General features: G+C 29.2%; 1 protein-coding gene across 1 annotated transcript in view; it reads left to right on the plus strand.

Annotated features, from left to right (window-relative positions):
- LOC113550924 (superoxide dismutase [Cu-Zn]-like) overlaps window positions 1–12,846 on the plus strand; it is a 77,267-nt gene that overhangs the window by 22,433 nt on the left and 41,988 nt on the right. The window contains exon 2 of the mRNA XM_026952887.1: window positions 12,386–12,466. Within this exon, the coding sequence (XP_026808688.1) occupies window positions 12,389–12,466 (78 nt within the window). The 5' untranslated portion in view covers window positions 12,386–12,388. The remainder of the gene's footprint in view (window positions 1–12,385; window positions 12,467–12,846) is intronic.

Consider the following 12,846-nt stretch of genomic DNA (forward strand, 5'->3'; position numbering starts at 1 on the left):
TTAATTTAAAAAGTCAGCCCGGATACTGTATAAAGGTTGATGGTCGGGCACTCGATTTGCCATAGCCTACCTTGGCATAGTAATGGTGGTATACTGATGGTTCTATTCTAAAAGTTAATTTCTTATATGATTAATTACTCCTATACAGGGAATAATCTAGACATATAATTTATAATATATTGTAGTTTTAGACTATATTATAGAAATGGAAGTTATGATGTGTTTTCTGATATATTTAACACTGATAAAAACAACATTAACTACTAGGTAATTAAAGTACACGTGCTTATACATTTGGAGTACATTTTGATATTGTTTACAATCCACGAATGTATTTAATTTCAAAGTACCTTTATAGTATGATAATTAAAAAAAACCTTTTTTTATTTTACCCTTTATAAATAAAATATATTTCAAATTAAAAACTTTTTTTCGAAAAAACGAATTTAAACACCTTCAGGATGTCTAAGGATTTCAAACTTTTATTTTTATTTTCGAATATCAAACTTTTTTTAAATAATTTTTTCTATCAAGGATTTTTCATACATATAAAAATCAAAAGGTACCGTAGTGATTCACGGACACAAATATTTTTGAGTAGTTTTGTGCTTTGAAATTTCTTATTAGAAAGTTTGTTTAAAGAATCCATACGTGCTTTAACTGCAAATTTCGTATAAGACATATTATTCTGCACCTGTGGTAACTATAGTTCCGGAGCTCAAAAATATCAAATTACGTAACACAAGAATATAAAAATATTTTTAGTTATTCAGACATTTATAAAATTATATTTTACACGATACGCTTATACTTTTGATATCACTATGTTATATACATATTTTTATACTGTAAATTAGATAAATAAAAAGTTTGCATAGTTTATTTATGTAAATTGGTTTAAGGTTTCATCTTCAATTAGTACAGTGAATGCACGATATTCGTAATCAAAATCTAAAATCATACGAATATAATCGAATGATCTATAAAATATATAAATATTACACAAATGGAAGTGTAACACACAGTAACTAAATCATAGTTTCTACATAATATGTATAATTTATAATTCAAAAACAACACTTTAATATCCGTTTGGATCCATCTAATACTGTTGCAAGTACCTAACCTAACCTAACCTATTACGCATGGCCGTATTATATACACAGTACACGTATTATACACAACTCTATATTGTACATACGCGTGTTTAACGTTTATTCTATATTTAATCGGACACAAGTGTGATGTCTATATATTCGAAACATGATGTACTATCCGTACAACGACCACCATGGTTGCATTTAAATAAGCTCATAAATATGCATATGGTATTATTGTATATATACACCGGATGTATAAAGGAGTGCGGCTAATTGTGTACCCTCCAAGAGATCCACACGCTCACCTTTGTACTTACATATATATATTAAACGAGCTGTAGCTAACGAAAATTCAAGTACTACGATATACCAGGCTTTTGTCCGCTGAAACGTGAAGCAAGCGTGCACATACGTTATGTGCTATATATTATAAGGGCTCGCGTTACACACTGGCTTCTTTATATGCACGGATGGGGTTATTATTACCCTTATGTCCGATATATAAACAAAGAGCATGTGACATGAAACCACTTTTGTTTTGAATTTTTCCTTGTTGTTTATTTTCTTTATATGCACCCTATAGTCGCGGTGGAGAGTATATTGCAAAGGCTTCGATAATTTTTTTTTTCATAAAATAATACGTGCACGCAAAAACTGCATAATGCATAATAGCGCTGTGCACACGTATTATAATATAGTAATTACCCTATCCGCGGATCCAACCCCCGATTCACGCTCTCACACTCGACCCATTCCCCACCCTCTGTTCCACTACTATCACCCCGGGACTTAATCGCAGAGTAAATATTCATATTATACAGGATCTGTCTATACGTAGACTATAGCGCACTTAGAACAATCGTATATGATAGGAACCCCGAGGACTCGATTTAATTATCATTTGTCGTACAGCTAGCTCTAGTTTTGTATTCGCTTGAGCACTTTGTATAGATACCTACCTATATTAGGCGGCGTCCTGCAGCGAGCAAATATTATATACGCATTATTTTCGTCATCGTACTAAAATTTGATAGATGTGCGCGTCGCATATCATTAAGAATAAAAACCGAATTAAACATGAAATAGTTGTATTTAATTAAACGTAGAAATTTCGAATGGTGTTAAATTTTTTCAACTGGTTTAATATAATAGTATTTTGTCATTATACGGTATATCGAATTGATTAAGTCGAAAACTTGTCCAAAATCTTCCCTCTACGTTCTCGGTTCCGGGGAATTTGAATCCTGGCTGTTGACTAACACAGTAACACAGACCATTCAATATAATATTGGTATGCGAATGGTAACCGTCTCTTGCAACATATGTATGGTACCTACCACGATTTCGATGTTAACAAGAACAGTTACTTTTTATATTTTGTTTTCCGATTTTCTCTTTCTATCTTTATTACTCCCGCATACACGCTCGTACGCATATATGCTGTATGCACGCAATTTGAGCTTACGACAGAGATGGCTTGAACGCGCTTTGGATAAATGGTTAGAAGAGAAATAATATGTTAGCAGTTCTTGTGTTACAGAACAATATTACAAAACGGCAAACAGACACATACATGCTATAATAGTATGTTTTCTAACAGTGATACGTGCACATTTGTGTTTTTAGACATAAAAAGCAATATTTTTGAAAAATTTGCACCTTTTGTTTTCTGACTTTATAAAATGATAGGTACACGCGAATGCATTTCAATTTAATATGTTATATCTATGTACTACAATATACAACGATTCGTCAAATATGTTCACCCCAATTTTTCATTTAATAATGAATTTATTCGAATATCGAGTTTTTCAAATAAGAACCCCTCATTTTTATTACAAATTATTTAATGGATAATTTAAAAGAAATATGTTTATATATCTAATAAAAAATTAAAACGAGCAGTTTTTTCAGTTATTTAATTATTTATACTAAGGCTAAGAGTCCTTAAAAATGGTTTTACAATAGTATGCAAAATATACGTAATATAAGATCTATAGTGTTTATATACTTCAACCATTTTTACAAATTATTAATATTAATTATTAGAACATTCTAATTCATTATCATGATAATTCATGGACCTATTATTGTTAGTGCACAAAATAAAATAACTTAAAAAGTATTGTACTCCTTAGGTAGTACGAACAATTTCAATAATCTTAAAATAAGGTCTTTAAGTATGTTTGAAAATTCCAAAAATTATATTTTAAATAACTGTGCTGTTAAATAAGAAAAACGGGGTGAGCATGCGCTTGGTAAATCACCTTGTAATGTTTAAAACAAACCCAAGGCTTTCAATCTCATTATGGCATCACATAATTTATACTCTATAATCTATATCATGTGTTACTACACATTTAACTGGCGTCGGTAATTTGTTATGAGGTTAATCGTCAGAGACGGGCTGTATTACGTGAAAATCTATATTATCTGACAACTTAAGATTGTATAATTTATGCAAAACAAATTACGCGCTACTTGAACGCGCCATCATTAAATAATATCTTAAGCAATATAATTTATAATTGCTGTGTGCATGTATGTATATCAAGAGCGTATATAGTTCCGAGGAAAATTAAATTAAAATTTTCAATCGACAAATAAAAACGATTATAGTTTTTAGCTGCAGCTGTTACTCTCTACGTAGTTACGTCCACCTGTACGTTTTTCTACTCAGTGAAAAAATACTTTAAATTATGAAATACACTTATTTAGCATTTTAGGCACTTATTAACTCTAAAAAAAAAACCTCGGTTAATTAATATTTAAATTTTACGGTACAAAAAATGATTGCAAATCGCTTTTTATTTAAATTCAAAACCACTGAGCTGTTCGTTATTTCCAATTCGAACCTATATAGTAACAAGGTATATCATAAATATATTTAGGTATCCATTTCCTAGGTACAATAGGTGAGTACCTGTCTTATAATACTATTGCAGGGGTCGTTGAAAAATTACAAGCTCGATAACAAAACCATTACAATAATAATACAAACAACATACCCTACTGCCCGGCGCGCTCACATTACACGCGTTGTATTATCGTCGATTGTTATCAATACCCTACTGTCTTGTTGGCCGTGCGTGGGTGGATAAAGCAGTGCTCGTGTCAGAACGATGGCTATTAGTATCAATAATAATGATAATGATAAAAATGCGTATCATAATATTATTATATGTATACATATATAAGCATATGAGGTATGCAAACGCATCCGCAGTGCACGGGGGTAATATATACGAGAAATAATATCATATATTATGATATTAGGTACAGCGTATATTACATTACCTCACGTATATGCACATACCGCGCGTTTACACGAAGCGATTATAATAAGAAGACGGTGCAGATGATGGAGGTTCATATCATATATATATTATATACATCTTCAATATATATATATACATACTCGTATAGGTGTACTTATGTGGCTATGTAATATACGTGCGGGTATATACTAAAACGACACAGAATGGACCGCGAACGAGGCGTTTTTTTCTATCCAACTCGGACCTGATCGTGACCAGATCCAACAGCACGCTGTGCCCGATAAATCTTTTTAATATATTACATATATATTTATACGCCATATTATCGTATATAAGTACAAGCGTATACATAATATTTTTATCTTTCTACCAACTTCGCCGCCACCACGGTTGTGCATTATTCAACGAAGTGTCCCCGTCAATATCGCAGTGTGTGCTATTTGTATATAATGTACAGAGCGATCCATTACTTAATACAGTAGACGTCGCTTATAAAACTCATGGATATAAGGTTTAGTCGCTTATTAGACTCAAAATCATCAGGAGCGGTCCAGGCGTATCAAAATACATTAAAAAAAAATTGGTTATAAGACTCAAATTTCGTAAAATAAATAGTAGAAAATAAAGTTTTTTGGTTATAATTTAGAAATAAATTGGTATTGAAAAATTAAATAATATTCGTATTGATTATTTCTAGTTTCTGTTGGTACCTTATAACGTATAATAATTTTTATCGCAGATAAAAGTTCACATTTATCGCAACGATTATCGTTATTATATTTTCGAAATATTAAAAAAAAAATAGAAAACAAACTAAAATTACATATTTTTTTCAAAAATAATTTTTCAAAATAAATAATAAATACATCTTTTATAATTTTTTATTAATGTATAATTTTCATAATATTTTTATAATATGTAATATTTACCTATTATAATTTTAGTTTTTTTTATCAAGATTATTAAATTTATTTAATAATAAGTATGTGATATGTAATATGTGTTAAAGTATTAAAATTAAAGCAAAATATGTAGTAAAATAAAATTTATAAATACGTAATTAATTTTTTTTTTCCACTTCGCCTGTAAGATTCATTCGGTTATATGACTCATTTTGTGCTGGTCCCAAAGTGAGTCCTATAAGCGACGTTTACTTTATATTATTCAACGGCATATAAACGTTTTGCCCTCGACTTTTAGGATTTATAAAAAAAAAATTGTTTCTTGGTAATTAAAATAACAGGTATTATTGCATTATAACACTACATTAAAAAATGATTAATTGTTTAGTTACCATTTTTTTTTTTTATCAAAAAAACGTTTCAATTTTATATCGTGAAACATGTTATATAATATTATTAAGCATAGTTTTTAAAAATGTTTAATAAATATTTAGATATATTAATTTTATTCAAAAGCATTCCAAGTCAAAATGTAATAAAAAAAATTAGACCTGAACGAAAATATAGTGTTATTACGTCGTATACCTATATATTAATGAACATAGTAAAAAAATAATTTTTTTTAATTCTTGGAAATTTCCGAGCAAATTACTTTGTCCCGTTAAACTTGAATAAAATTGTTCACTCTGTATAGTGTATATATGCATATGCGTGTGCTTCACGCTATAGGGTCATTAGACTTGTTGTTAGTCAGCGGCTATCTCATATTGTGTCGCAGCCGCGTTTTTTGCAAAAGATGACCGCCCGCGATAAGTCTGTGCCGTCGGCTGATGTTTTGCAGATCGCGGCGATCACGAGAAAATAATGTACCTATCTCTCTCTTTTACTCTCCTCTTACTACTTTTGATTTTTTTTTTCCTTTTCTATCTATTTGTTCTTAAACGCCGTCGCACCCCACCGACGTTTCTATATAGTTTTCATGACGATCGCCTTTAGGCGATGAGTTGGTATAATAGGTGAGCATCGAGAGGTTTTTCACGATTTTATTTTAAACCACGGCGGTATACCTATAGTATAATATACATATTGTATGAAAATTATTTATGTCAGATAGGTACAACAATATAGTATAATACATTTATGCATATTTAAGATTCGGAACAGGTATCCATTAAAATATTATCAGCTACTATATCGTTTTATAATATTCCAGCAATAATAATATATACGTTTTTTTAATTTTTTTTCTATTTGCAATTTTTTTTTTTTTGTTTTTGCTAACCGGATCTCTGCGGCAATGCATATATCGTTATTGTACCGTGGGGTAACTCAATTATAATAATAATTTTAATTCGTAATATTCAGTGTATCGTAGTGATACTATGTATCTTTAGTAGACACATCATATTGCATTATATTTTATTTTCTGAATTATTAATATATGATATAGATTATTGTATGTATTATGTGCTTTGTGCATTATAAAATATGATATTCATTGTTATTTGATCGCTGCAGTATTATAAATAATTTGTCAAATTATAATAATCATAAAATATTAGGCTATTTACTTTAAATAATAATTATTAATGTGTCTAATATATAAATATATAGTACAGTAAATACACACTTAATTATTTTTATTTATGTATAATAAATTATATTTTTAATTTTAATTTAAATCCCCATGTTTATTTAAATAAAACAAACATGTTATGATTTGATCATTTTTATGTCTAAATTAGTTTTAATTAATTTTAATTTTTAGTCGAAATTACAGTGTAAAGAGTGCCTATATGGAAACGATCTGAAATTAAATTTTCATTTAAATATTTTACCATAATAAAACAGTTTTTATAAAACGATATGCAATAATAATTTTGAATTTATGGAATTAGTTTTGATGCTAAATATCAAAATATATTGGATAACAAAAAATATAAAACGTTTATATTAATGACTTTTGTCGCTATTGTTTTAATCGGTCGATCAATTAATTCCACAAATGCGAGACATAATATTATATAACTGTCCCATCTATCATAATATTCTATTGTGCCCCGGTTGTGTATTATTATAATATGTAAACTGAGTCTGTACATTGTATATAATCATTTCACATCTTCAATTATTACTTTTTTTCTGCATTTTTCTTTCGGTTTTCATCATCTTTCCCCTCGATTTTTTTATCATCATTCACAAATAATTGTCATAAAAAAAACCAATTCAGTTGGTTGGTGGAATAATAGTTCCCATGTTTTAATATATATATTATATGAATACATTTATCTTCAGAGAGTGCTGCCAGAGTCCCGCGATATAACATTATATACACTACGCGCGCATATTTAAAATGTAAATTTCAATAATTAAGACACTGCATAAATCGATATCTGATATATTATATTTTATATAGAATAAATCAAACAACAGCAAAAACAATAAACATATGACACTGCATACGTATATTATACACTATTATTATATCGCAATACTTACGACCTACCTATACGAATGTACAATAACTCTTATTTATTTTTTTTACATAAAGCATGTTAGATTGGATGATTTAATGTACAACATGCATAATTGGTTGCATTTCGGGTTATTATGTATTATTATAATTATCACTGTGTACGTAAGTCGGTACCTAATGCTTTTACATCATCGTTATGTTATCATATGTGGGTCTTGGGATTTATCATGACGTATACAGTAAAATACGCGTCCCCTACACAACACACACACACATATTGAATTGCGTATGTTAGGTAATTTGTTTCTGTGAAAAAACAATCGATAACTTACAATTCGTTTGATTGCGGTGGTGGTGGCAGGACGCACTTAGCCCAAGACTTTCACTGTACGTTTACTGGCATTAAACCTACATAGATATATTGTATAATATAGCAAATGGGTTCGAGGAAGGCTCGCAGCAACGTAAAACTTATAAATTTATTCTTTTTTTATCGGGTGCCATGTATACTCACATACATAAACATACACATGCCACCTATATATACTCTTTTCGCAAGATTTTTCTTTGGCTCTTGATGAGCAGCTATATATATTATGGCTCTTACACGTAAAGAATAAACGCTATACATATATAGACATATAGTAATCCGCCACAAAGTTGCCTGTTGTTGTACGTCCTTATCGGATTCCAGTCGCGACTCGTAAACGGATTTTTCTCGTTTGCCGGTTTATTGACGATGGACCGATTGGCCGTCGTCGAATCGTTGTAATTTTGTTCCAATAAAATAGATAATATCTGTCCAATCGTTGGATTATGTACTTAACTATTTTTGTCTTCTACATCTATTTTTACCTCCGAGGACAAAGATAGAGATAATATGTGGTATTCTTTATATGGGCCTGTGGTTCTGTATATATGAACTTGTTCTAACCGAAAATCTAAAGTAGGTAATGTATATTTGTTAAATATTTATCATGTGAAATATGACAGACCAAATAGATCGAATATATATAAGTTTCTATATTATGATCCAACCTATACCTATGTATAATAGTATATTATAAATTATAACTTTGTAAATGCCGTTTGGCGTGAAGTAAATAATAAATAATTATTCAAGTTTGATCGTCTCATATAACGTAAATATTATGTAAAAAAATAAATATACAATATGATACAGTGACACAATGTACATAATATAATAATATAGAATATGCTAGTGTTAAATGAATGCAAAACGACGAACTCACAAGTAAGTTTTGTTGTAATTAAAACTTGATTATATAATATATAACTGAATAACTATATCTAGATTCTAGATAATAATGTACCTAACATATAATGACGAAGAACTTGAATTTCATATTTGAATTAATTGATGTAAAATTTAAAATGATTTGTTTATGTTATACTTTTCGCTATGTAACATCATATACATTATTCCTTTGCAATAATAAAAATTAAAAAAAATACATATATTGCACGCTTGGTACACTCAAGTACATTCCTTCACGAATATTAACTATGACCGAAACATTTTTTTTTTGAAAATGGTTATATGATATTTTAAAAAGTCGTACATTTATATGAAACACCATAAATGGGATTCATTGTATACGTTTTCATACTAATTGTAATGTATATTGTGTATAATGTGTACGCAAATGAGTAGTAGTTTTAGTAAATGTGCACAAACTAAAACTGTCTTGACTAACACAGGTTAGAGTGCATCTTGTCTATAATGATGCGCAGCAGTTTATTATATTATTATTATAATGATCTTTGCTGTAAACGCCTAAGATGTTGACGAATGGTTGAAAAATTCACGTTAACATTTGAACGCAATGATATTTTTAAACCGTTTTAAAATTATATTTTCTTCTACCGAATACCACGGCCCCTACTGATGACACACAATTCGCACGAATACCCATCATGATATTATATGTATAAAGTATATATATATATATATATAACCGCTGCAATATAATAAATAAAAAATGCACAAATAACGTATATATTCATATCATAATATTTATATTGTATATTAAATATTATGTATTTATGTATATATGAGGTTTCGAGTGCGTATAATATAATATATTATCATTTATCACAGGCGGTATTTGCGTCAGCATTTATAATAATATAAAATATAATATTATAATGTATAACTTATATAATATAGTGAATAATAAAATATGTTTTCGAATGGGCGAAATGATTTTTATTATTATCTTGCATGTGCAACTATACCTATAGGCTATATGGACGTATATAATATAAATATTTATATTTATAAATTATGTTTATTATGATGCTACTCGTGTATATATCACAGTGCAAGGCAGCGAAACGATGTAATATAAGGACGTTGAAAATATTAAATTAATAATAATAAAATAAAAATGTTATTAAACTATATAGTATAATGTTGGTCTATACATAGACCTTTAAATTCGACAAGCCTTGTGTATATAATATATATAATAGCGACGAAATTTCAACCTCGCTATATAGTACTGAAAGGGTGAGAGTTATTTGACAAAAAACAACATTTTTTATTAATTTTATTGTTCGGGAGACACCAAACATTTTATTATTGTAATGTTCTACATCTCAAGAAAATCATTAAACGCATTTTCTTTTCAATTGTTTAGTCTCATTTATTATAAAAAAAACCGTTGCTGGCAATTGAAATTCTAAAAAAGTTTTCGAAAAACATAATAGTACTTTAGATTTGTTTGTTATCTATCCTGCAGAATATTTGACATAATTTATTACATATAGGTAGGCTTTATTCATGAACTATAACAGAATTGTAATATTACTTTTTTGAAATAAAAGTATTCGATGTTATGCTAAATAAACTTTTTCATATTGCGCAAAATGTTTACAAAAATAGTAATGGTGTATACTTAATTTTAAATTCTACTCTTACATTATAAACCTGTTTCGTTTGAAAGTGCAATTTTAATTTATTATTTAAAGAATACAGAGTGCTGAATGACGTTTTCGAAATTCTTTAATGGAGGGGTAAAATTGATTACTTAGTTAACCGTGTGGTCGTAGCCCATACAACCTCTCACAATAACAAGCAATATAATGTACATTGAATTGCAATAAGTACTATGCCTTGTATTAAAAAAAGCTATAATTATTGTCATATATATTTTATAAAAGTATATCTATACATTTTTTACTATGAAATCGACATTTTTTTTTCACGCTAAATGGTCAATAATGTTTCTAAAAAAAATGACATTACATTTTGGAAAAATAATAAGTACTTAAATATAAATACTTTTAACTCTTCGGTCATTCTGTTTCAATTTTGTATAGGTTTTAAGTCTTTTCATAGATACATATAAACATGTTCTCTTGAGAGTTGACGTATGGATACTTATATATACTGAGGTATAAATGTATAATGACGTGTAATAAATAATATCATTGGTAAACACACTGAGAAGTATTGAACCAATTCGTTTTAAGTTTTTCCTGACATATTTTTAGTTCAGGTTTAAATATCTGAGTTAAGGTAAAATGTAACAAGTTTTTCAAACGGTTGATCTTGATACTCAAATCCAATATAAAAAGTAAATACCTGTTATTCGGTATTATAAAAAACAGGCCATACGGATATATATGTTCCAATGTGTCCCCCCTGTGAGGAAGGCCACAAGGATGCAAAATGTGACGATTGATTTTGCACAGTAAGCACTTCAGAGTACTAGTTCAGAAGATCCTCGAATACCGCACTGGTCCTTTTCTATTGCCTTGCATAGTCGATGCAGCGTAAAGGTCGTCACCCTCACCGCTATATGTATATTATATAATATTATAATAACGTTTTCTGCTTTTTATTTTTCACCGCAGCAAGACGTCATATCACCACGAATACAACAATATAAATATGGGTACACGACCCCAGAGTATAGGATTACAGTTTAATATACATATATACCTTTACGAGTGTATAATGTAATATATATATATATATATATTATTGATACATATAATATAACAATCGGAATAAATCTCTCTTGACAAGCAAAATATGACGAAACCTTTCTTTGACGTACACTACCGCGGTGGCATTATTATATGAAAATGCGCCCGGATTATTATATTTTTCCTTTTTGAACCGGCGGCGACGTTCGTCCGTCCGGATCGGCGTTTCCGGCGTTCGTGAAAAATAATCTTATAATATAGCGAGTGCACGGTGCACCGTTCCATATGCATACGTGAAAACACTGAAAACACTCTTTCGCCATTTAATTAAACAATATATAATTATATAATATTATATGATATACATGTGTGTCGTTGTTATTAAAGGTAGTCTTTATTCTTCTTTATTGAAGATGTATCAACCGAATCAACGCACATACCTATATATTCTTATACTAATACGTACTATTACTACGTAATATTATAAAATAAAACTATACACGCCCATTTATAATAATAATGTGATAGGTAAGGTACTTATATCGCTGAAAAGTTAAGACTATTAAAAGCCGTCCCAATCAAACAAAATTATTACATAATATGCTATGACAAATCATATTATTCTGGTTTAGAACTCCTTATTTATTTATTATTATTTTTTTTTTTTTACAGACAATGGCACCCAAAATCATGTTGCTGATCACCTTGTCGGTTGCGTCCGCAGTGCTAGTCTCCGCCGCTTCTCCGCCGTTCGTAAGTACATCTTATACTTATATGTATATATATTTATTTATAAACATTGCCCACCGTTTAAACGCAATAAAACCTTTCGTCTGTCAAAAAAAAAAAATCTATATTTTGAAAACATGCTCATGCACCACGGGGGAATCTCATTTAAATTTTAATTGCCTCAGAGGCGACCGACTAATAACAATTATTAATATTAATACCTCTACCGTGGCATATAGTTCGTCACGTTTCCCAGGTGGACCTCCTATTCCTCGACGTTATTTTCTATACACGTTTAATTAATCGTAATTCATAACTTATATAGGTGTGTATATAAACGTGTAAATTTAATATAGTTAAAATATACGTATACGTTATATGATATATATACATTATATTATGTG

Source organism: Rhopalosiphum maidis, chromosome 2 (genome assembly GCF_003676215.2).
Source record: "Rhopalosiphum maidis isolate BTI-1 chromosome 2, ASM367621v3, whole genome shotgun sequence".
Classification (NCBI taxonomy): domain Eukaryota; kingdom Metazoa; phylum Arthropoda; class Insecta; order Hemiptera; family Aphididae; genus Rhopalosiphum; species Rhopalosiphum maidis.